Source organism: Tursiops truncatus, chromosome 9 (genome assembly GCF_011762595.2).
Source record: "Tursiops truncatus isolate mTurTru1 chromosome 9, mTurTru1.mat.Y, whole genome shotgun sequence".
Lineage (NCBI taxonomy): Eukaryota > Metazoa > Chordata > Mammalia > Artiodactyla > Delphinidae > Tursiops > Tursiops truncatus.
In genome coordinates, this window is record NC_047042.1 from 102,278,362 (window position 1) to 102,302,675 (window position 24,314).

A 24,314-nucleotide genomic window follows, 5' to 3' on the forward strand; every position below is an offset into this window, starting at 1 on the left:
GGCAGGTTTGGGGGCGAGCTGGTGTTTGGCTGACAGAGTGCGGAGCGAGCAAAGCACATGGCGCCTTCTGCCCCTCAGGGCACCTGCCTCGGCGTCCCTGGGACGCTGGAGGGCCGGCAGGTCCACGGCTCTGTGCCCTTTCCTGAGTTGGGATGTAGTTGATGGGATGGGAGCCACGCACGGCCCCTCTCACCAAGCCCACCCGCCTGCCGGCACGGTGCCCACACCACGAATGCACTTACATCACCCTGCTTCCAGGTTGCTTAGAATCTGGCTGGAGAGAAAGAGAGACACGGCAAAGAGAACAATTACCACCCAAACTGTGTGGCTTAACAACTGGACGTTGGGAACTGGAGAACACAGTCTCCAGGTGAGATGGGGGTCTGGAGGGCATCCGTGCCAGCCTCAGGCCGGGGTCCAGTCTGAGCCGTGCAGCCCCGGGGTGGGCAGGCCGCGTCTGCGATGCTGCAGCCACCGAGCAGGGAGGACGGGGCCCTGATGCTGCCAGGACAGGTGCACAAAAGGAAGCTGTCCGAAACACGCCGGGAAGGGCCCGGAAAAACCCGGCGGGCGGCCAGACTCGAGTAGTCTGCAATCTGCATGCAGTCCCCGCTCTCCCGCTCCCCTCAGAAACACGAGAGGGGGGCGGGCGGCTCTTCTCTCCTCTGGCTCGGCTGCTCATTGGCTTCCAGTTGATTCTGGTCATTCGTGTCCCCAAATCCGGCCAAGTGGCAATTCCTCCAAGGCCCAGAGCCAGCAGAGTCTCAGAACGGCCGCGGTCACCACCGCTCGGCGTCTGCCCGCTGGGGCACAGCCGGGGAGCAGCCGTCATCAGCTGCCCTGGTTCTTGCAGGCTCCACGTGCCCAGATCTGATAAGAGCTGATTCCACCAAACATGAGAGGGGCTCACATCTGATTGAGGGGTGGCCGTTTGCATGCTTCAGACTGCAGGTCCCCACGGCCCTGGTGTCAAAAGAAGAACCCTTCGGGAAGAGGCCGGTCTTTTCTTATTTCCTCTGCCGTGCTTCTGCCGTCTCTGAATGCAATTATGGGAACAAATAAAATGGCTTAACTCAGCTCCCCTGTGGGACAGCCAGCTCTCTGCTGATAAAACCAGTTGTGTGGGCAATCATTAAATGAGAAATCTAATATTTAACTAAATTTAATAGTCTGTTGCTTTGGCGCCTTTCTGTGAAGGGTGGCATTTCAGTACAGAGGGACTAGCTAGTCCTGCGGAGGCCGTGTGTGCTTAGGATGACCGTGTGCGGTCAGGACGACCGTGTGCGGTTAGGACGCCGTGTGCGGTTAGGTCAACCGTGTGTGGTTAGGACAACCGTGTGCGGTTAGAACGCCGTGTGTGGTTAGAACGCCGTGTGCGGTTAGGACGACCGTGTGCGGTTAGAACGCCATGTGCGGTTAGGACAACCATGTGCGGTTAGGACAGCCGTGTGCGGTTAGGACGCCGTGTGCGGGTAGAACGCCGTGTGCGGTTAGGACGACCGTGTGCGGTTAGAACGCCCGTGTGCGGTTAGGACAATCATGTGCGGTTAGGACGACCGTGTGCGGTTAGAACGCCGTGTGCGGTTAGAACGCCGTGTGCGGTTAGGACGCCGTGTGCGGTTAGGACGCCGTGTGCGGTTAGGACGACCGTGTGCGGTTAGAACGCCGTGTGCGGTTAGGACGCCGTGTGCGGTTAGGACGCCGTGTGCGGTTAGAACGCCGTGGGCTCCCGCACGAAGCCGCGGCTCCCGGATCCAGGGACAGGGAACGCAGTGCTTCGCTGGCAAGTCTGTGTTCTCGTTAACTCCACGCAAGCCGAGCTTGTAGGCTGCAAAGCAGCACGTCAAGCCTGAGCCCGAAGCTTCTCCTTCAGGCTCATCTAGTGTCAGAAATATCCAATCCCGATGCAGACACGCGGAGAGAAGGTTATAGCAGACCTTGAGAGGCTGCGCCAGGTCTCTTCGTTGTGAAGTTTGATCATCCAGGTCGGCCCCCGCTGGAGCCTTGTCCATCCCCCAGAAGCAGAAGCTCAGTGCTGCTTCTCTGATAGCAAAGGACTCAGCCTTGCTCCTGACCCTGAAGACATTCTTCCTGGGCTCCTGACGACTCCCTCATCCTCACGAGTGTCCGTTTCTCTGGTCTGACCCACATTCGCACACCCTGAGTCCCTCACCTGTCTCCACCGGGGCTTATCTCATAGGCAGGCAGAGAGGTCCAGGTTGCGGTCCAGAGGGCTGAGGCTTCCAGAAGACCCTGTAAGGTCTGTGCTCCAGCTCCTACGCTAAGCTTGGGTTTGGGTTGCCTCGATGCACTTCCTCAATTCCCAGAATTAACTAAATACTAACTTGGGTGTACCATTAGTCCTTCAAGCACTGTCAACTCTTCAATCAATTGAATAAAAATGTGCTTCGGTTTGGGGGTTTTTTTTGCTTTGTGCGGGAAGCAGTGGTTAATAGTCAGGCCTCAATCGCTTCGCTCTTACCGCTAAGAGGTCTGAGCGCCAGGAACCTCTGAGAGCCTTCGGGCTTTCTGAAACACCGAGGAGGACCTCTCAGTCCTTTCCATGTGGGAAAAGGAAGAAAGACTTGGGTCGAAACCCAAACTCGGCTACTGTGAAGATGCATCGTTTCCAGAATATGAATCAGATTTCCACAAACAGCTCTATGCATTCATGTTCCTGGAAACTAGTGTGTTTTGTCCCTGGGATGGGACTGAACACTGATGCCTTGGGTGGGATAGGGTCAACCAGGCAGATGACCATATCTCCTAGAGTTGGTGTTAAGCGCACCTGGAGAGGGGTACCTGAGGCGAAGGGTCAGGGCTTCTCTTTGAGGAGGTGATGTTTGACTTGATGGAGGGGGAAGAGCCAGCAACATAGGACAGCAAGTGCAAAGGCCCTGAGGCAGCAAAGAACTTGAAGAATGCTATTCTTTTTCATTATCTTGTGGAGCTCCCTTCTAATCTTCCTGCCCTATAAGTGTGGATAGAACATGGGGAATAGACAGTTGATATCTCCTAAACCAACTCCTCTCAACAGACTGTGTATGCCTGGGCTGCTGTGTTAAAGGGCCGAGGGCATTTGGACTCAGGGAATGAGTGCCCTCTCTGCTCTGTTAGGAGTTTGGGCAGGCAGTAGGGCAGGCACACCATGCCAGCGTCTGGCATCCCCTCCCAAACTTGCATGTGTGACCACAAGGTCCAGGGTTCCTTCTGGCTTTCCACAAGGACAGCATTTCTTGCGTGCTATTTGGCGGGGGTCCCACTTCAGATTTTTTTGTAACCTTACCTGTTTGAGTGTTAGTTTCACCATTTCTCCCCTCACCTTTTCACCAAAGCTGAGTATCCAAATACGTGCTTAACAAACTTGAAAAACATCTTCTGTTTTGTTTATTTGCTTGTCACCAGCCCTGGGAACTTTGAGCTGCCTCTGCCCCCACAAAAGTTCTTCTGTTTTGTTTCTTTGCTTGTCACCGGCCCTGGGAACTTTGAGCTGCCTCTGCCCCCGTAGAAGTTCTTCTGTTTTGTTTCTTTGCTTGTCACCAGCCCTGGGAACTTTGAGCTGCCTCTGCCCCCATAGAAGTTCTTCTGTTTTGTTTCTGTGCTTGTCACCGGCCCTGGGAACTTTGAGCTGCCTCTGCCCCGCAGAAGTTTGCTTATCATGCTCAGAGGCCATCCTCATGGCTCCACAGAAAAGACACTCATTGCTGGAGGTCCTGGTCCTGAGCAATGACCCACCTGCCCCGCCTGTGTGGAGTGGACGCCCGCGTCCGTGCAGGGCCCGCTGTCCTCAAAGGCACTTATCACGGAGGATGCTTGTGAGATTAGCTTGTTCTTTAAAATGTTCACAAATGTTTCAAAGTGACTTGTCGAGCCCCTTAAAGATAAAACTTCCTCAAATGAACCACAAGTTGTCCCCAGGTAGGACTGAGGTGAGAGGGGAGAAAAGAAGTGGGGTGGGTTCTGTTACGTGTCAGATGGAGGAAGTCTGACACGTAACAGGAGGGCCACGTCCACAGGGGATCAGTGAAGAGGGCTGATGGGGGTAGAGGGTCACAGCCAAGGCCTTTTGAGCTGTTACAACCTAAGGGTCACAGAGCTGGTGTGTCTACGGTGCGGGTCAGACTCCAAGAGAGATGGGCCAGTCCCCCTGCACTGCGGCTCACGTGGCTTCACTAACTGCTCGAGTGCCTGTCCAGACCAAGGTCCCCAAAGCCAGACCCCCTATGACTAAGGCAAGAAACCCGAGCCCAACCACTTTTACTGGAAAACGTAATAACGGTCACGCTCCAGCTTCTACTCTCCTTTCTGTAGTGGTATTGAGGCCACTACATTTGTAAAACCGCTTGTCCTGACAGGCACGATGTCGGTCTCCCAAAACCAGCAGTCTTGAGACCAAGCACACCTAAAGCAACATGTGTGTGTGGGAGAGGGAGAAACGCCGTGGGGAGTGAGGATCGCGGGGGGGCAGGGGCGCTGGACACAGTGGAAGAACCTGCCGTCAGCCTGGAGCCCCTGCCCTGAGCTCGACTCTCCCCTCGTGCTGGGACCTGAGCGCATGATCTAATGTGTGCAGCTCTGGTTCCAGCCGTGGAACAGTGGCCCTCCTCTGACGCAGGAGCTAGCGACAGGAGGCGCGTGAAGACTCACGGCGTCAAGAAGAGGTTACTGAATCTGAGTGTGTCATATTTTTCTCTCTTTCAGAAATTTTCGACCTAGAAACAAATGAACACGTACAGAAAGCCGTAAACGATCGGCAGATGCCTAAAGTAGAATACAGGAAAATCGAGATTGACGATTACAGTAAGTGCTACGTTTGCTCCTTTAAACGGGAAAACCAGCATCTGCTCTGAAACAGCCTGACCATGACTGCCGGGTGGGGGGTTGCGGGGGAGCACGGGCTAGAACTGCATCCTCAGCAGCGAGGGGGACCGGGGGCCAGGGGAAGCTCGCGCTGAGCTGACTGCGCTCACAGCCACATGCTCGCTCTGTGACACAAAGACAGGCGCACGTGGTTTCTGTCCTCGAGAGGCTGACGGTTTCGACAAGACCCCAGACGGAAACCCGCTCCTTGTTGGGGCGGAACCGGTCATGATACCATCCAGGAAAGCGTGTCCCCTGGAAGCTCCCCTTCTGTGCCGTTGACGTTCTCGGTGCTTCATCATCTGACGTCTAAACGTTGCTCGTGGGCTGAGAGGCGTCCTGGAAGCTGGAGAAACAGCGTGAGGGGTTGGTGGTCGGTGTGGCCCGCGGCCATCCAGCGCTCTGCCTTGGCTTGCGTCCTTCTCCCGCTTGAACTGTCCGTTCAGCCATTCGATAAGCTTTTACGAGCACGTGCCCTGCAGCAGGCACCCCTAGGCCCCGAGGACCCCAGAGCACTGGCTGGAATGGGACTTGCATCTCCTGGAGGGAAGCAGGGTTCTCATAGGCTCCTCGCCTCTGCAGACAGTCCCCCATCAGCCCAGCCCGGAGCTTTGCCACCCAGCGGGCGTCTGCCCTTGGGGACCGCAAGTGCACAATGCTCCGAACTCATCTCACCGTCCTTCCCCCGGCCCTGTGCTCCTCCTTTCGAGGGTGACACCCTTCGGTTGTGCTGACTGGTTTCAGATAACTTAGATTTCAAACCTTGAAGTCATCTTTGAGTCATCCATTCAGGTACCACCTGCCCCTCATCTCTGAGGTTGGTGAATAGACTTCGTCTCCTGAGCTAACTTAGAAGGTCGCCAAGGATCAATGGAAAAGAGTGCGGAGATTGACTAGTGATGCCTGAACTGCAGGCCTGGGCCGGGGGAGCAGGTGGTAGCCCGAGCCTGTGTCTGCCGCCCCAGCCCATGTCTGGAAGCTCCTTGTCTGCCCTGCCCCTTCAGTGGGACAGCGGCTTGTCGCTAGGGCTGGTGGGCCCTGGAGTATCACTCCGCACCCCTTGTTAGATTGGACCCAGCCACCTGACAGACCGTGAGCCCCTAAGGGCAGGAACCAAGGCTCAGCTTGTGGAACGAAATCAAATCCACCCAGACAGTGCATCCCGTAAAGCTGCGTCCTTCAGAGCAGAAAGGAATGGCCCAGGAGCTCAGGGGAGAGCGTGAGAAGGGACTGGGGTCCCGTGAAGGTTCCCAGCAAAGTGGGGCTTGAAGGGGTCCCTGGAGTCGCTTTCGGTTGGTGGAGAAGAGGGGAGAAGGAGGGAGACACATCAGCATGGTCGGTCGTGGGTGGGTCGGGAGGCTGGTGGAATTCCAGCCGCGGGGTTGTCCCAGGTGGCAGCCGACACGGGGGCCCTCACCCTCCAGCACCTTCATCCTTGTCCTATCGTTGGGCCACACGGAATCACACTATATGGGAACCTTTCTAAACATCACTAGAGATACAGGTAGGGAGAGAGATTCACCTGCGACAGTCAGAAAAGTCGGAAAATAGGATGTGTTTCAACCCGTCTCCCCCGGGCCCACGGGTGCAGAGGCCTTTCTCTTACAATGGCCCGTGTGCACTCGCTCTGATGAGGGGCTGATGGAGGAAACAAGATGGAAGGGCCTGAGGCGGGAAAAGAGATAGACTTAGGAGAAGCATGAGCGGAGCCTGCAGTCATGCCCGGCGGGGACATCACTGCCCACAGGCCAGGGCCATCCCGACCGCCTCTCCGGGTCTGGGTTTCTCTCAACGTCCCTGAGACGCACGCAGGTCCCACAGGATGCACTCGGCTCTGGAACCGAGGGCAGTTCTGCATGTCCAGGGAGCACGGCCCCAGGTGGCTGGGTTCAAGCGCGTCCAGTCCTGAGCGGGAGAGGAGCTGTCAGTCAGAAAGAGGGAGACAGAGGAACTGGGCCGTCCACAGATGCCCGTCATCAGGGCTTGGGGAACCACAGAACAGAAATGAGGGGCAGGAAGGATGCAAGTCCAGGCTGAAAGCGGGCTCAGGAACCCTGCAGGAGGCGCGGCTCTGACACGATAAGGCAGAGCGGGGAGACCCGGGAACCCACTACAGGAGCCCGGGAGCTGTTTCACTGGGACAGAAACCGGCGACCCCTAGTCAGACAGGCCCGAAGCCAGCTACCCACAGGCAGGAAGCAGAACCTCTGCTGCCCTGGGACGTGTGCACTGGAGACGCGGCTCCTGACCTGTTCATCTCAAGTCTCCGCCTCTTCCCTGCTGAGCTGTTTTCTGTAAAGAGAGCGACTCTGACCATACAGGGTGTCTTGTACAGACAGCCCCATCGCTGAGACTTCGTATTGCCAGGAAATGGGTCAAAGGAATGTCTGGGCTGCCCGTGGGGAAGGCATCAGTGACTGGTTCAAACTGCCATGCAGAACCTGGAGTCCAGTCACTCAGGGCAGATCCAAGTTCGTGAGAGCCCTCAAATTAACTGGACATTTATCTTCATGCTTTCCTTTTATAAGGAAGAACCAGAGGCAAGAAAACAAGAAAACAACTTCAGATTGATAGTGGATGGAGGGATGGAGGGATGCAGGGAAGGATGGATGCAGGGATGCAGGGAAGGATGGTTGGATGGATGGAGACAGGGATGCAGGGAAGGATGGATGGAAGGATAGGAGGGTGGATGAGTGAGCAAGCAACCTCCACAGGTCTGGCCCCACCCCTCTACCCTGGTCTTTATCTGCAGACCTCAGGCAGGCCCCGTAAGGTGCAGGGCCCGAGCAAAATGAAAACGTGGGGCTTATTGTGAGCTTCCAGTCCAGCCAGGGCTCTTGCACAGGCCTGCGTGACTGCACAGGTCACGCCCTGTAAGGCCAGTCAGCCTCTGCCAGTCAACCTCAGCTTGCTGCCCGCCCCCGTCCCCCATCAGCAAGTTTTCTCCCATCTGTCACTTCCTACCACAGCCTTGGAGGCCAGATCATATTCCTTCACAGGATCCTGTCTCAGCTTCTAGCCCAGGGCCCTCCTCCATCCACTCTGCACACAATGTTTCCCAAACCCCAGAGCACTAAGGGGTGCCTGCCATCCCCTCCTCCAAAAATGCAGAAAAGGGTCTTTAGAAACAAATAGCCAACTCCCGGCCCCCCTTGCACATGAGGTTTCTTTCCAGGGTGAGGTTTTCCTTGCGGGTAAACGGGGACGTAGATGCAGGGAGAGCAGGGACAGCTGTGTGCAGGGCCGGCATTTGCTCATCGCCCCTTGGGGTCCCAGGAAATCCGAATGATGTCGCCCTACAGACTGTTTTTATTTTGTTATGCTTTGTTTTTCATTTAATGCTACCGGAGGCTAAGGCTTTCCTTAGAGAAGCATTCCAACTCCAGGAACACTCTCTGAATGTATTCAGCCGCTTGTGGCCAAAGCCTGCCCATGGGCTTATCAGTGGCAGGAAGCAGCCCAGACCATGTTTTATGGATATTTCAGTGATAAAGTCCGGGGTCCCTGGGCCATTGATCTAATTTGCAAGCCATTAACATTCAGCCCGAATCAGTAATGAGACCCTGGTCAGAGCAGGCGGCTAAGCCAGCCCCCAGCCTGGGGTGTATCTACAGTAACTGTACTAAAGCCACTGATTCCAACTTAATCGCTCATCTGGGCTGTAGTTAATGTCAATAAACAATTTCTAACTTGCGCAGGAAGCTTTGTTTGGGGAAGAACAGAGAAAGCAGTGAGGGAAACGGCCCCCTCCCTCCCAGACTGGATCCTGGTTGCCAAGGACCAGATCCAAAGGACCTTGGCTGCAGGACCCACGGCTGCACCAGCTCCCTCCCGCTGGCTCCGCAGGCAGCCAGACCTGCCCAGTTCCAGCCTGCAAACGGGGAGGCCCGCGCAGCCCCTGGCTTTGCACGGAGGCTCCCCACAGCTCTAGCCTCTCCCTCAGGGCCGCTGCCCCCTGCCTTACCCCACCCCGCCCTCGGTCTCCGCCTGTCCCCACTTAACTACTTGTTGGGGCAGTGCTGTCCGGCAGAGAGGTGCACCCTGCCCTGGGGGTACGTCCCCCCCCCATCCCTGCCTGGAATTTTGCTGTCAGCAAGTGCTCACAGGGGTCCAGGCTTTTCTGCTTTTCAACACTTTCCTGTTGTCAAGATTGCAGTTAAGCTTCAGATGGAGAAACTAAGCTTAAAGAGGTTGGGTGCTTTCCCCAAGTCCAGAGTGAGCCGGAGTGCCCCTGTCTGTGGAGGACCGGGCTTAACCCTCCAGGGTACCCGTCTCCCAGGCCCCCGGGAGCACACCCCAGGGCGGACACACCCAGCCAGCGCCCGTCCCGGCCCTCCCTTCCTGGCCCCTGACTGCTGCCCTGTGTTCTGTTTCTGCCTAGACTTGCCCGTTCAGATCCTCAAGCCAGCGACCTTCTCGGACACCACCCACTACCCCTTGCTCCTGGTGGTGTAAGTATCCCAGGATGAAACTCTTATGGAGATGGTAAGCGGGAGCCTGATGTCCACTGCAGACTGATCACTGGAAACAATTCAGCAGGCTGTCTCTGTAACAGCTGCTGACCCCAGACGTCAAAGGAAAGTGGGGCCCCAGTCGATTTCGGGGGATTTGCCACAGTGAGTGCAGGACTTGAGTCACATTCCGGGAGTCGTGCTTCGGTGGCCAGTCAGCGGCCCCAGGGACAGCAGGGAAGCTGATGGGGAACCCACCTTCACCGTGCAGGGCGGACGGGTGCACCCGAGGTCACCCCGGGCCCCGGGAGGCGGGCCCAGCAGGGTCTCGTTGGGGCCAGCGGCTCCTCCGGTGCCACCAGGCGGCCTTGAACACCAGGCGTTGGTCCTCAGGATGATTCCAGATCTGCCTTGTGCTGATTAGCAAGCTTCCGGGTCGGATGTCGAGAACGACTTCAGAGCTTTCTAAGCACCTCTGACGGTCGGTAGTGGGTCCTGGTTAGGGCTGCCGCTCGCTCGGGCGCATGAGTGGCCACGGGACAGAGGAGACCCTGAGCCTTGGGGCCTCTGGGGACGCAGCCCCGTATTCATGTGGAAGGGTCCAGGGGAGAGCAGAGGCCTGCACTGGGGCTCCTTAGGGACCACAGTGAAATCACCCCCCCAGAGCCTGACTAACCCTGTGCTTCCTGCCTGGCGCCCGGCCTGGGGCCCAGCCCTCAGTGACGAAGGCTGCACTGTGAGGACGCCGGGCCACGACCCACTGTGCTGCCCCCGCTTATTGCCCCTAACCCGCTGTCCTCACCGTCTGGACTTGGCCAGCGACCACACACACGCACACACACACACACACACACCACGTGAATGTACGAAACACACACAACAGCACACACACTCTCACATGTATACACACGTGCGCAACACACATACACAACACAGATACACACATCACACCACACATGCTCACATACACGCACAAACCACATACACACCAGTATACACAGCACATGCACACACACCACACACCCGTACACACATACACACACCCCTTGCCTGCACTCCTGTCCCGGCAGAAGGCCAGGATGACAGTGGTGCAGTAGCTGTGGCCTCCTTGGAGGGGCGGCCAGCCTCAGAAGGGGCGTTGCGTCTGTCGCCGTTTCTGAGGGCCCTGGGCCTGGCGTCGGCCGTCCCTTCTGCTCACCCTGTGTCCCCTCCAGAAGGAAAGTCCCTTAGAGCTTCCTCACCCCCATCAGCACTAGTGAACGCTCAGCAGCCGTGTCCCCAGCTGCAAGGCCCGTCGGCAGCTCTGGCCGAGTCCCGGCTGAGAACACGCGCCGTGGGTGACGAGCTCACACGGTCGTGCCCCCAGTCGGGAAACAGGGAAGCCACACGAACAAGAGAACCCACACCCCACCCAGCTAAGTGATGGGCGATACTCTGAGGGGGCAGTGGACAGGCTGCCCCCGGAGACGCGGACAGGAAGGCCACCCAGGTCAGCCGCAGGCTCTGCTGCAGAGCGAACCAGACAGAGGGAATTCTTTCAAACCAGGAGCCACCAGAAGGAGCAACACATGATGGGGACCAAGGCGGCAGCCTGGGAAACTGCGCCCAGGAAGGGCAGGACGAGTCAGGCCGTGTGGGGAGACCAACCGAGGGGGGACGTGGAAGGACTTTCCAAAGTTCCTCTCTCCGAGAACATGCCCCTCGGTGACCTTGTGCTCAGGGTGGTCCTGGGAGCTCAGTTTCCCCATCGCCCTCCGGGTGTACAGAGTTGTGGAGCCGGGCGTCGTGGCCGGGGTCTCGGGCGCCCTCCGGGGAGGGCACTGCCAGCCCCTGGGGAAGCATCATCGGACCTGATGTCGGCTGGACCAGCCGCTGCTGCAAGCCACGTGCCAAGCCCTGGCCTGTCTTTCCAGGGATGGCGCCCCGGGGAGCCAGAGCGTGGCTGAGAAGTTTGAGGTGAGCTGGGAGACGGTGATGGTGAGTAGTCACGGGGCCGTGGTGGTCAAGTGCGACGGCCGTGGCAGCGGCTTCCAAGGGACCAAGCTGCTGCACGAGGTGAAGCGGAGGCTGGGCTCCCTGGAGGAGAAGGACCAGATGGAGGCTGTGAGGTGAGGGCCCCCGGAGGCACCACTGGAATGGGGGGAGAGGGGGCGGGGGGCGGCCGCAGCTCCTACCTGGGCTGCGCCGCGGTCCTCTCCAGACGCGTGTTTCTTGTCAACACACATTTCACCTGCGATTTGCTTGTACTTACAAAGTCTTCGGGCCATTCCACAGTGAATTCCTGTTAGTAATCTTCTCCCAAAGGCTTGTATCCTCGTTATCACACAGCTCGGTGGCCTGTCCGTTTCGCTGATTGAAAGCGGGTGCGGAGACCGTGACGTGGGCGTGCTGTGGTTGTAGACCTTGGCCACTGATCACGGGGGGAGAGCCGGGCTGGGGCCCTGAGAGAGAGAGGACGTGAGTGGGGCTGGAGCCACGCAGCGGGTCACTGCGTTCCTGAGGAAGGACCCCCTGCGCTTCCAGGCGGCAAGTCAGAACCCCCGCTCAGCCCCGCTGACGGGCACGTTTTGTCCCTTGGTTTCTTCACATCCCTGTTACCGAGGCAGCAGGATGGATAGAGTGTCACCGAGAACAGAAAGGGGCTTAGTGCAGGGGAAGTTACTGATTGAATTTTATTGTTGCCCCGGAATAAGAGACATCAAGAACCTGTGCCCGACTAACCGGCCTGCAGGCGCATCTGTAGAAATAGAGTTTCCACAGTTTTACGGCACAGCGGACCGTAGGGCCAGACATGACTTTACCAGGGAGATGCAGCCAGACCCACGGACTCCGGTGCTCGGAGGGACAAGAAGAGCACGTCGCACACTTGTCGTCCTCATTGTGAAGCGGGGTGCGCGAGGTTGGATGCTGGGCATATGGAAAGGGCGGCATACAGCACCCAGATGAATAAGTGCTGACTGAAGGGCTGTGAGAAGGCTGGACGTTGCATCCCGTGTGTCATCGTGACTGTGCTCTGCAGGTTTAAAAGAGTTCACTTTACTGACTTTTCAGAACATTTTCGCTCTTGTTTTTAAAAAGATTGATGGCACGTGGTGTGTACTCAGTAAATAATTTCTAAGTGGGTGAAACCATGAGTGCGTGAACGAATGGCCCACTCTCCTCGAGGGAGTCGTGAGCTGGTGAAGAGAGGCGACACGATCAGACCAGCGCGTGCTACAGGCAGAGAACAGGGGTAGGAGAGATGGCTGAGGACCCGAGTCTGGGAAGTCGCTCCCGTCAGGATGCTTTTGCCTGGAAGTTAACAACAGCACAGACACACGCGCACACACACACCCAACGTAAAACGTGCTTTAAAAACACGACAGTGTATTGGCGCTGGAAGTCCAGGGGGACGTCAGGCCTCAGCTTGGTTGCTCAGGGGCCCAGCAGTGCCACTGCAGGCCCGGCTCTCTCGTCTCTCCACTCAGCCAAGCACGTGGCCTTGTGCTGAACCTCTTCTCACGCTCACAGGACGGCTGCCAGAGCACCGCCAGCAGGTCGAGCCACTTCCAGAAACCTCCAGGAGGGAAGGGAGGAGCCTCCCCGGGGCACCCAACAAACCTCTCCTCCTGTCGCCCTGAACCCAGAAGCATCACCCTGGAGCAGGGGGGCAATACCCCTGAGACCCGGTGGGCTGGGGACCGGTCCACCGCCCCAGGCGGAGGAAGGAAGCGTGGTGACAACACAGCCGGGAAAGGAGGAGAGGCAGCAGCGGCACGTGGGCCACAGGGACCCCTCTGGAGAAGCACGCGGGCCCAGGTCAGGCTTGGGAGGCATGGGACAAGGCTGACCGCAGAGCCCCCTCCCTCGGAGCCCCCCTCTTTTTGTCCTTCCCCACCTGCTGCCCTGCTCTGACTCCTCCCAGGAAGCCTGGAGTCCTCGCGGGCCCCCCGAGGCCCTGGGGGAGGACGCGGCGTCCTTCAGACATCCTGCCAGCCTGGCTGGTGTGGCCGCCCCGCTCTGAGCAGGGGACGAGAGGGCACCGGCTGTTTCACACTCACGGTGCTTCTAGAAATAAGGGATTGATCGGCCATCTGTTCAAAAACAGGGCAGAACCTGTTCCAGGGCAACAGTAAGTAATGTCAGCTCTCAGGCCACTGAGGCTCCCAGGAACAGGAAGACGAACCATCGCAAGCCTTACAGCCGTCAGCAGCCACGCAGACCTTCTCCGGAAGCTGACGCCCAAGTGTCTCAGCCATGGAAAACTCTACGAAGCTTTGTTTAGGATCTGGGTCCGTATTTTCATTAGAAAGAAATAGCCCAGTCTGTTCAGTTTAAGAGACCTTGAGACCAGCACCCCACCCTAGCTCCCCAAAGCTCCGCAGCCACGGGCAGTTGTCCCAACTTCGTCCATCACCTGGAGGAAGTCCTGGAGCAGGGGCTCTCCCCCGACCACAGCTGGAAGCATGTCCCTCCCAGGCGAGGGCCACGCGAACGGTGGTCTGGGAGCAGAGGAGCACAGACAGCCCTGCCTGGAGGGGCTTCTAGGAGGAGGTGGCTTTCTGCCAAGACCCCACCTCAAAGGGTAGTGGGGATTGCCCAGGGAGCGCGAGTGCTGTGAGCAACGGTCCCGGTAACGCAAAGGCGCATGAGGTCCAGGGCCCCCAGTAAGCCCAGTGTGGGCCGCGCTGGGGCCAGGGGATGCCTGGAGACGTGGGGTGGGCTGAGACCCTCCCACACCATCTTCCAGAGCCGGAGGTGACAAAGCCACCTTTATTTTTCAGAACCGTAATGCTGGTAGCGGTGTAGCAGGTTTTATGGGTCAGAGTCCTGGCAGGAAACATTCAAATGGGGTGGTTTAAGGAGAGAGAAATAACATACGTGTCTTCAAAGGCATATGGCAGGGTTAGGAAGATCCAGGGGCTCGATGTGGGGTACGCTGGGGCTGTCGGAGGCCCTGGGAGGGCAGGGGCGGCACCATGCCGTGGAAGAAGCATTTCTGCAGCAGCGTCAGCAAGATCTGTAAGCGGACAGATACGGAGACGGGCGTGGAGCGGAGCGGTGAGCTCTGTGTCCCTCTCGACGCTCTGCTGCCCCCAGCAGAGGGCAGGACAAATGTGCTGACCACATTCCTCCCGCTGGCCCCTCCAAGTTGCCCCATCAAGTCTCTGGCTGTGAGGCTCCCTGACTCTGAAGGTGCTGAGAGCAGCTGTGTGGCCCGTGACACCTGCGTCAGCATGGGTCCCCGGGAAGCAGTGCCAACACACACTTAGATGTGCAGAAGGTGCGTTTCTGCAGGACGCGCGGCCCAGAGCGCAGCAGGGGCAGAGCCGTCAGACTGCAGGGGCTCTGACACGGGAAAGGACGGACACACAGAGCGGGCTTCCCGTGGCAGCTGGGCTTCAAGCATCTCTGCCAAGCTGAGGCGGGCCTCGGAGGACCCCTTGCCGGTCGCTGGCGGGGACAGCTTGAGACGGTGTGGACACGTGGAAGGTTGGAAGGTGCGAGCACTGCTTCTCCCAGGGTGTCAGCCCACCTCCCCCAGATGCGCTTCTGGAGGCTAGAGCCTCCCCCGTCCTCACTCGGGGCCTCTGCAGACCCTGCCGTGGAGCAGAGCTCAGCACCTGCTCCATGGAGAAGGACGCCGGGGCCTTGCTGCGCCTCAGAGCATCCCAGTGATAAAACACGTGCCTACGCCTGGGTCAGGCTGGTCCGCCTCAGGGCTCCACTGCTCTCCAGGAAACAGCCATCACACAGGAACTGCCCGCTGATGAGTGAAAAATAGCAAAAGATAATAAAAATATTTGATATTGGTAAAAAATATTTTCCTTGGGAGACTCCTGAGTACTTTACAAATGAGGATCCTTACCAAGACCTGTGGTTTTTAGATCAGGAAGTGAATCGCCAGGTAATTAAATGGAGGGGTTGCCGGAGACCAGAGGCTGCCTGCGAATGTGGAAGTAGGGCTGAGAATAAAAATCCGATGTATTTTATGAATTGGAATGGCGCCTGAGACCCGGGCCCCGTGCCCTTTGAGGTTCACGTGGCTTTCTCCACGCTCCGTGGTCTCTGCAGACTGCTACACAATCCCAGCAGTCGTGGTCTGGACCTCAGGCCGTGGGGCAGAATCCTTATGGGGCCAGGTTGACCATTTCACCAGGTATTCCCAGACGCACGTCTGTGTATCAAGGATTTGGGTCCTTAGAAGAGAATTCAGAAACTTGGAGAAACGTATTCAATGGTTCCACGTGTGTGGGTATGCCTGCCGTGCTTTGAAGGTCAACCTAGGCCGTGTGTGTGTGTGTGTGTGTGTGTGCGCGCGTCTGCACACACCTCCAACTCCTAAGCCTGGCAGACGTGACTTGAAGTCTGCCAGGCTATCCTATGATACCTGCACAATGTTTTTAAAAAGCAAAAGTATTAAAGTGTTGTGTTAGTTTCCTAGGGCTGGAACGGCAAAATCAAGGTGTGGGCAGCGCCGCGCGCTCTCTACCACCGCAGGGCAGGGGCCCTTCCTCGCCCCCTCCAGCTCCCCGTGGTCGCTGGCAGTCCTTGGCTTGTAGCTGCGTCCCTCCAATCCTGCGTCTTCCACTGGCCGCGTCCTCCCTGGGTCTCTGTGTCTCTCCTCCTCTTACGAGGACACGAGTCACTCTAGCGTGACCTCATCTTAACTTACTAATTACATCTGCAGTGGACCCTATTGACAAATACTGTCCCATACTAAGGTTTGAGGGATTAGAAATTCAACATATTTTGCAGAATTCAACCCATAACAAAGGCTTAAATGACCCACACAAATTCCCTTGCCCTTCGCCCAACCCCCCACCAGCCCTGCTTCCCGGAGACACAAGCACCCTCAGGCGCATCATCCCCTTCCTCAAGTTCACCTCGTCTCTTCTGAGCACAGTTGTCCTCACGTCACGATTCCTCATCACGTGACTTCCTGTTGTCGCAGGTGAGGATTTAGCTGCTCTGTACCATCGTCTTCCCAGAACTGTTACATCAACTGCCTGGTTAGATCAGCAGTCTGAGGCGCAGGCTCACTACGTAAATGGTGCTGACCTCAGACCCTGGTGGTCTCTTCGTGCCCTACTTCCCTTTACATCACTTCATTTTTCCTGAAGTGTTGCGTTGTCTTTCACTTGGGTAACTTTCTATGTATTGGTACCTGCTCATAATATTTCCAGTTGCTCCTGCATGCCACTCGGGCTCCCATGAGTATTCTTCCCAGATGCTCAAACATACTAGTAATCTATCAGTTCCGACGTTCTTTTCTTGAGCTGTAGTCCCCTTTCTTCTCGTCCATTTGGACCAGGTGTCTATAGGGTCACTTTTGAGGCCCTTTTCACCACTCTCCTGTGTTGGGTCCTTTGCACACACCCTGGGTCATAGGCCAAAGGGCAACAGATATATGTCTCCCTTTTTATTTACTTTTTCCTTCATATATCTAGAAAACATCTCAAAATGTCTTTATTCTATTCCCACATTTGAAATTATTGTTTATCTAGATATAAAACCTACAAACAAAATCATTTCTGTCTAGAAGGCCCTGGAATCGTCCACCACGTGTTGCTGGTGAGAAAAACGATGTCATTCTATTTGCTGATCCTTGCAGATGGTCTGCTTCTTTCTCCTTTTCAGAAGAAGGACGTCTTTAATCCTGGTATCCTGAAATTTCAGCCATTGGTGTGGGACTTTTCAATCTGGGGAATAATTGTTCTTCAGTCTTGGAAAGTTTTTACTATAATGTGTTGATAATTTCTCTTTGCTCTGTTGTTTCTTTCTGGAACTTTTATTGTACTATTTTGGTGCTTCCGGTTTATTCTCATCATACCTTTTCTCTCCTATATTCCAGCCTTTCTGTTGAATGTTTATTTTCAGGCATGACACTTCAAAATCCCTAGCCTTCTCTCTTCATCCAAGAGCATACTCTTCTTGTCTAATTGGTTCAATATTTTTTGTCTGTCTAGATATATTAGGACGATTTTCTTCTGTTCACTGAATTACCTCTGTTCCCTCTGGATTCCTGAATTATTCTGAGGTTTTTTGTTGTTGTTGTTTGGGTTTGGACTCTCTCATCTGGAAGATTCTTTTTTTTTTTTTTTTCCGGTTCGCGGGCCTCTCACTGTTGTGGCCTCTCCCGTTGCGGAGCACAGGCTCCGGATGCACAGCCTCAGTGGCCATGGCTCACGGGCCCAGCCGCTCCGCAGCACGTGGGATCTTCCCGGACCAGGGCACGAACCCGTGTCCCCTACATCGGCAGGCGGACTCTCAACCACTGCGCCACCAGGGAAGCCGTCATCTGGAAGATTCTTTCCATTTCTGAGGAAACCTGGCTGCCTCTTCACTCATAAGAGAGGCACTAACCGGGCTGCCAGTTCTATGTGCAGACTGTGAGCTGTTGGCGGGTGGGCTTTACCGAGGGTGGGGGAGGGCATCCAGCTCTTCATTGCAGAGACCCGCACCCCTTGACATGGTGTGTGTCCTCTGCAGGGGGGGTCAGCTTCTCCAGCCTGCGCATCACATTCCCGAGTGCCTGCGTCTGCGAGAGGCCGAGGGAGGCCCACGTAGGGTGCAGACTCGGAGTTGGCTGGCTTGTTGCAATCCTGCACCTCACCCCACACTGAGCCTGGTGTCCCAGCGTCTGGAGCCTGTTCTGTTTCTCCCCAGAAAGTTTCAGTGACCTGTCTGAAGGTCCCACAGCCCCTTAGTAGCTGAGCAGGAATTGGACACAAGATATCCTGACTCGGAGAGTGGAAGCTTCTGACAATAAGGCCTGTGAATTAGCCTTTGTCCCTAAGACTTGGCACTGAGGCTTACAGATGACACACGCTCAAGGGATGGATGGGGACGAGGGGTGGAGGGAGGAGGATGGGAAGGTAGTGGGGCCAGTTCTCTTGTTCTCACTAGTATTCTGAAATGGAATCAAACATCCATCCACAGGATGAACATGCATGAATCATCAATTTTCCACAAATACTCTGGGGAAACAATAGTAATACACAGTTGGCCCTCGTTATCCTTGGGGACTGGTTCCAGGACCCACGTGGGTACCACAGTCCTCGGCTCCCTAGGCCCCTTCTGTGGAATGGTGGAGCACATGTACACAACCATCACACATCGTCCTGTGTACTTAAGATACACGCATCTCTCAATCCCTTATAATCCCCCTACGTGTAAACGCTATGTAGACAGCTGTAAGTACCATGTAAATGCTGTGTAAATAGTTACCAAGGTGAGGCAAATTCAAGCTTTGCTTTTTGGAAGTTTCTGGATTTTTTTTTCAATATTTTCAATACGCAGTTGGTTGGATCTGTGGGTGTGGAACCTGTGGATGCGGAGGGCTGACTGTAATAAAAGTACAAAAGTCCCCTGAATTTGTATCGTCATGAGGAGTCAGGACAATTGCTGCTCTGCGCTGGGCCCTCCCTCTCTCCCCTCCCACCCCCGGGAACGGGGTCCGTTTGCTTCCAACATCATAATGGAAGCGCTGCTCCAACCAGGAAGGGCAGGCCGGGTCCCAGGACGTGGGTGTCCTTGGAGAGTTGGCTGGAGAAGGATAGGGCACTCTCAGGGCCCAGGACCCGGAGGTTTACAGTCCTCCAGGCTTAGAAGGGCGGTCAGAGGGCCTGGGGTGGCTCCAGAGAGCAGACGCAAGAAAATAATCAGCGGGCAATACCCAGGGGTGACCGGAAGCTGGGGGAAGGAGGCTCCGCGGTGGTGGCAGGTGGAGAGAGCAGCAGGAAGGCTCAGAAAGAAGCCAGTTACTGGCCAGCAGGTGGCAGGACTCCTGCTGCCGAGTGAGGGTCCAGAACCCAGAAAGATTCCAGCCACTCGGGGCGGGGGGGGAAACCAGGGACCACGGGGAGAGCAGTGAGATGCGGGCAGGGACAAGGCAGGACCGGGCAGCGCCAGCCTGGGCGCCGGGCTGGTGGCATCCAAGGCAGAGCTCTGGCAGGAGTGATTCTGCCACCAAACAGGTCCAAGACAGGGACCCCTCCCAGGAGTTGGGGACAGAGGACTCTGCAGGTGAAGGGGGACCCAGTGCCCTGACTCGAAGCCGACTCGCACCCGGAGAGCCTTTTCTTCCTGCTGATCCCGGAGGACCCTCCCAGAGCCTGGTGGCTGGGAGTCACGACGTGGTCCAAGTGAGGGAGACGGGGACCCAGGCGGGCCTGCGCGTCTCCAGAACATTCTCTGCTGCTGCGCGTTCCTGGTTCTCAGCCAGCTTTACACGCCCGGCCGCGCCACAGTGATGGCAGGGGCGCTTGGCGTAAAGCAAAAGCAATGACCGATGATATTAGAATTCCAGTATTTCCTTTGATTAAAGTAGGGGTTTTCATCCTTGAAATGGTTGGAGAACACGTCTCTAGACCGCAGGGTTGCACGACTCAGCCGTGGCGCGCTAACTCCCGCCTCCTTGACCTTGCAGGATGATGCTGAAGGAGCAGTACATTGACAAGACACGCGTGGCCGTGTTTGGGAAGGTGAGGTTGCTGGCCCCTGTTTGCACGCCCCCTGCTCAGGCCCTGACCTGCACCACCCCCAGGCCTGACCCTGATTCACTGGGAACATCTCTGCTCCAGCCGCCTGCGAGCCTTTTTTTTTTTTTTTTAACATCTTTATTGGAGTATAATTGCTTTACAATGGTGTGTTAGTCTCTGCTGTATAACAACGTGAATCAGCTATACGTATACATATGTCCCCATATCCCCTCCCTCTTGCATCTCCCTCCCACCCTCCCTCTCCCACCCCTCCAGGTGGTCACAAAGCACCGAGCTGATTTCCCTGTGCTATGCAGCTGCTTCCCACTAGCTATCTATTTCACATTTGGTAGTGTATATATGTCCATGCCACTCTCTCACTTCGTCCCAGCTTACCCTTCTGCCTCCCCGTGTCCTCTAGTCCATTCTCTACATCTGCGTCTTTATTCCTGTCCTGCCCCTAGGTTCTTCAGAACCATTTTTTTTTAAAGATTCCATATATATGTGTGAGCATACGGTATTTGTCTTTCTCTTTCTGACTTACTTCACTCTGTATGACAGACTCTGGGTCCGTCCAGCTCACTACAGATAGCTCAAGATGTTCAGTGGTCCCAGCACAGAGAGTCCTCATCTGAGCAGCTCGTGTGTCAGTGCTCCTTTGCAGACTCTCTGGAAGGAAAGCTAGAAGCCAGGTCCTTGTGGGAGTGCTCTGTGAGGCTCCTAGTTACTTTTCAGACAAGCCTGCCATGGCTCTAGGGGTGGTACCCCAGGAAAGAAGGGGAGGCAGGAGTCTTTATTTCTGTATGTCTTTCTGTGCAGTAGCCACATTAATTTAGCAGGTTCACTTACGTGGTAGGGAGGAGGTGGGGAGGTTCGTGCACTGAACTGTCAAACCAGAGAAGCTTCCACGGGGTGGCCCACGTCCGAGGGCCGTAGCCGGGGGTGGTGGGGTCGTGGCTTGGAGTTGGGTCCTATCGCTTGGCCCCCTCCCCCGTTGTTAGGTGGCCTGGACCCGCGGGCTCTTGGTCTCAAGGCAGGAGCACAGATAGACACAGACCTGTCTTCCCTCTGAGGGAACAGGTCCTGCAGAGGGGCCTCGCAGGGACCGCACGGCAGGTGGAGGTTTGAACAGGTAACCGGAGAGTTGCCTGTTACGTCATCACCTCTGAGCCCAGGGTTTTGAGGGCGCCGTGTGCATCTGAGACGAGGGCTCGCCCTGTGGAGGTCCCAGCACGCGTGCTATGTATCCCACACCTGCACGGGAGGTGCAGCAGCAACGGGAGGGCCCAGGGCACGGCTCAGAGCCTGGACGCCGAGTCCCAGGGCTCATTCTGTGCTGGCGGAGGCCACTCCCAGCCTGCGAAGCTCAGAGCCAGTTGGATCACTTACAGCATAACTTGGGGCGACAGCTCTTACCTCCCGTCCCCATGGGAAAGTTACTGACCCACAGACTGACCATGGCTCAGGGCAGGGCGCCCGGGCCCAGGTCAGCCTCTGTCCAGTCTCGGCTCTTCCCCAAACATGCCCTCTGCTCCTGGGAGCTTGGCCTCCCTCCTCTGGCTGCTTTCCACGTGGGCACCTGAGCATGGCCCCCACGCCTGGACCTTTCAAAGGTCACTGTGGACGCAGACGCAGGAGTCAGGGCGCCGTGAAGAGGCTTTCTGGACAAGTGGGAGATTCAGCTGCCTGGGCGTCGTGCACTGTGTGGACGGGGGCCCACACGTCCTTCAGGACGCAGCCCACGCCCCCGTCCCTGAGACAGGCCGAGGATGTGTGTGGTGCTGTTTGCTGGTCACCACCCTTATCCACTCTGCCTGATGGGTCCCCGCCTCTTTGAATGGCACCTCAGGTGCAGGGCTGTGGACTCTGTGATTGCGTCCCCTCCAAGGCAATAAGCCGTTGATTCCTTTAGCTGACGGGCATTCGGCAGGTTCAGGTTCACAGCACGCGTGAGAGAATTACCCCTGCTCCCCCCGGCATGCACGGGCTCCCCACTATCAAGCCCCACCGTTTGGTACCTTTGTTACGGTTGACAAACCTGCGCTGACACGTCGTCATCACCCAGAACCCAGAGTCTACATCAGGATCCCTCTTGAGGTGGTACCTTCTGTGGGTTTAGACAGATGTGTGATGGCATGTCTCCATCATCACGGGACCGCACAGAGCAGTCTCTCCGCCCTGAGGATCCTCTGAGCTCCACCTCTTCACCCCTCTCTCCCCTCCCCCAGCAGACACTCCTCTTTTTACCGTCTCCACGGCTGTGCCTTTTCCAGAGTGTCACGGATTATTCAGAATCACACAGCGTGGAGCCTTCTCAGATGGCTTCTCACTTAGCATTTAAGGTTCCTCCAGATCTTCCCATAGCGTCATAGCTCTTCTCTTTCTAGCACCAGATAATCCGCTGCCTGGAAGCACCACAGTTCATCCGCTTGCCTATGAAGGGCATCTGGGTTGCTTCCAAGTTTCGACAATTACGAGCAAAGCTGCTCTGGTCATCCATGTGCAGGTTTTTGTGTGGATACAAGTTTTCAGCTTCTTAGAGTAAATACCAAGGAGTGCATATGGTGAGGGGATGTTTAGTTTTGTAAGAAACCAGCGAGCTGTCTCCATAGTGTTTGCGCCATGTTGCGTTCCCACCAGCAACGAATGAGAGAGTTCCTGTTGCTCTGCATCCTCACCAGCATTTGATGTTGTCAGTCAACACATTTTAAAAAACAAACTGCAGAATGACTGGTAAGGCTTGGAGATTCCATTGACCATGAATATTATTTGCCAGAAACCCAAAAGACTGTTATTGTCATTAAGATATTCCTGTTCTACTGAAGGAGCACTATTATAATGTAACAAACTTAAATATATTGATCAAGAACAGTTACTTCTACAGGGAGTTTGGCAAGGCATGGACACGACAGTCTCCATCAGGTATGTGGGTTCTACACACGCCACCCTCTCACCTCAGCACACGCACTCACACTCGCCCACACCTTTGACAGTCCTCTGCCACAGCCTGGTTCTCCGGGCCTTCACTCTCCTTGCCCACCTTTGCTCAGCAAAACATCACATCGGTGCCCCCTTCCCTTTGGGTCTTGCAGGAAACAGGTGCATCTGGACCAGCCAGCACCCACGGCAGATACGGTGTAATGCTTTGCTCTCTCTGGAAGGCTCACATTGAAATTGGGGTCTTTCATGTCAGCCCCAAATAAGGGCAGTACAGGAAATGAAGGACTGCCCCACATACACGACACGTGCGGACGTCTGTCCCGGGCAGACCCCTGAGCTGAGCATCCTGGCGACCAGTGCTGGAGCCCTTTGACATTGGCTCCTCATGGGCCCGCCCTCAGAATCACAGAAAGCGGGTCGGCTCTGCCTGTAGGCAAGGGAGAGGCAGCAGGGGGCGCTGCGTCAGAACGCTGGACAGCCGTCCCACACCGCACACCACGCTCCAGCCCCCAGTCACCCTCCACAGTCAGCGCCACGCTTCATCCTCGTGTCGCTCGAACACGAGGCCCAGGAGGGGGATACTTGCCTCACGTTATATTTAGCTGGAAAGGCGTTTGTTTTTATCTTTTTACCTCCCTTATAATTTTTCAACGTTAAATTTTTTTAGAAAAACGAACTAGGTGACAGTGGTTGCTTGAGCCACTGACCTCATTGTCTGAGGCTGTTTTCATGGGTGAGTTATTGACTTTGCTCCTGCCCTTCTCTCTGCCCTCTGCTCGTTCCCAGGATTACGGCGGGTACCTGAGCACTTACATCCTCCCAGCGAAGGGCGAGAATCAAGGCCCGGTTTTCACCTGTGGCTCTGCGCTCTCCCCGATAACAGACTTCAAGCTCTACGGTAGGGCCCCGACCGGAGGGGCGCTGGTCCCACCCAGCCCCCGCCCCCAGGCCTCCCTCCCTCAGCGCCCAGTCCGATAACCTGCAGGGTGGCGAGGCCCGCGGTGGAAGGGCCTCACAGACAGGGCCTGGGGGCGGGGGGAGAGGGGTTCACGCCACTTGCTCGGAAAGTGGTCAGCCCACCGCTGCCCCTCAGTCGCGTTCCCGACACACGAGACCAGGAGCCAGAACACGCCCAGCGCCTGTGCTTGCAGTGATGGGAGTGGCGCGAGCAGAAGGGAAGGGGACTCCGGGCCGCCCTCGCCCCTCCTCTCTGACCCCGCAGTGCGGCGGGGGGCCTGCGCCGTGTGTCTGTCCGGCGCGGGGTGTCTCGGGGCTCTGGGGGCAGGTGAAGGGCTGGGGGAGCTGCTGCCCAGGGGCCTGGGTGGCTCTGCCCCGCCCTCCGCCCCGGCACCTGCCAGCTCCTTTCTAAGACCGGACTCCCAGTGTGGCGGGCAGACCCCGCCTGCAGCTGCACGGACATGGCTCTGTGGGCACTGCTGGGGGGGTCCTCCCTCTGGTCAGCCAGCCTCTTTTCTCTGAACGTGAAGGGCTTTGTGATGTCACCCTGATTTTAAATGCCGGCAAGGCCCTCTCTGTGGGCTCTGGGAGCTGGCATTCGGGCCAGGGCGGCAGGGAGTCTGGGCCGTCGGCCCCAGCTGCC

General features: G+C 56.6%; 1 protein-coding gene and 1 long non-coding RNA gene across 2 annotated transcripts in view; one reads left to right on the forward strand and one right to left on the reverse strand.

Annotated features, from left to right (window-relative positions):
• The window catches only part of DPP6 (dipeptidyl peptidase like 6), a 772,816-nt gene that overhangs the window by 742,602 nt on the left and 5,900 nt on the right, over positions 1–24,314 (forward strand). The window contains exons 18-22 of the mRNA XM_033863543.2: positions 4,702–4,800; positions 9,242–9,311; positions 11,225–11,419; positions 19,723–19,777; positions 23,501–23,612. Of these exons, the coding sequence (XP_033719434.1) occupies positions 4,702–4,800; positions 9,242–9,311; positions 11,225–11,419; positions 19,723–19,777; positions 23,501–23,612 (531 nt within the window). The remainder of the gene's footprint in view (positions 1–4,701; positions 4,801–9,241; positions 9,312–11,224; positions 11,420–19,722; positions 19,778–23,500; positions 23,613–24,314) is intronic.
• LOC141279489 (uncharacterized) lies at positions 12,276–15,051 on the reverse strand. The gene is made up of 3 exons (XR_012333762.1): positions 14,915–15,051; positions 14,172–14,310; positions 12,276–12,324 (listed from the first exon to the last, which is right to left on the reverse strand). It is a non-coding gene; the product is annotated as an uncharacterized lncRNA (long non-coding RNA).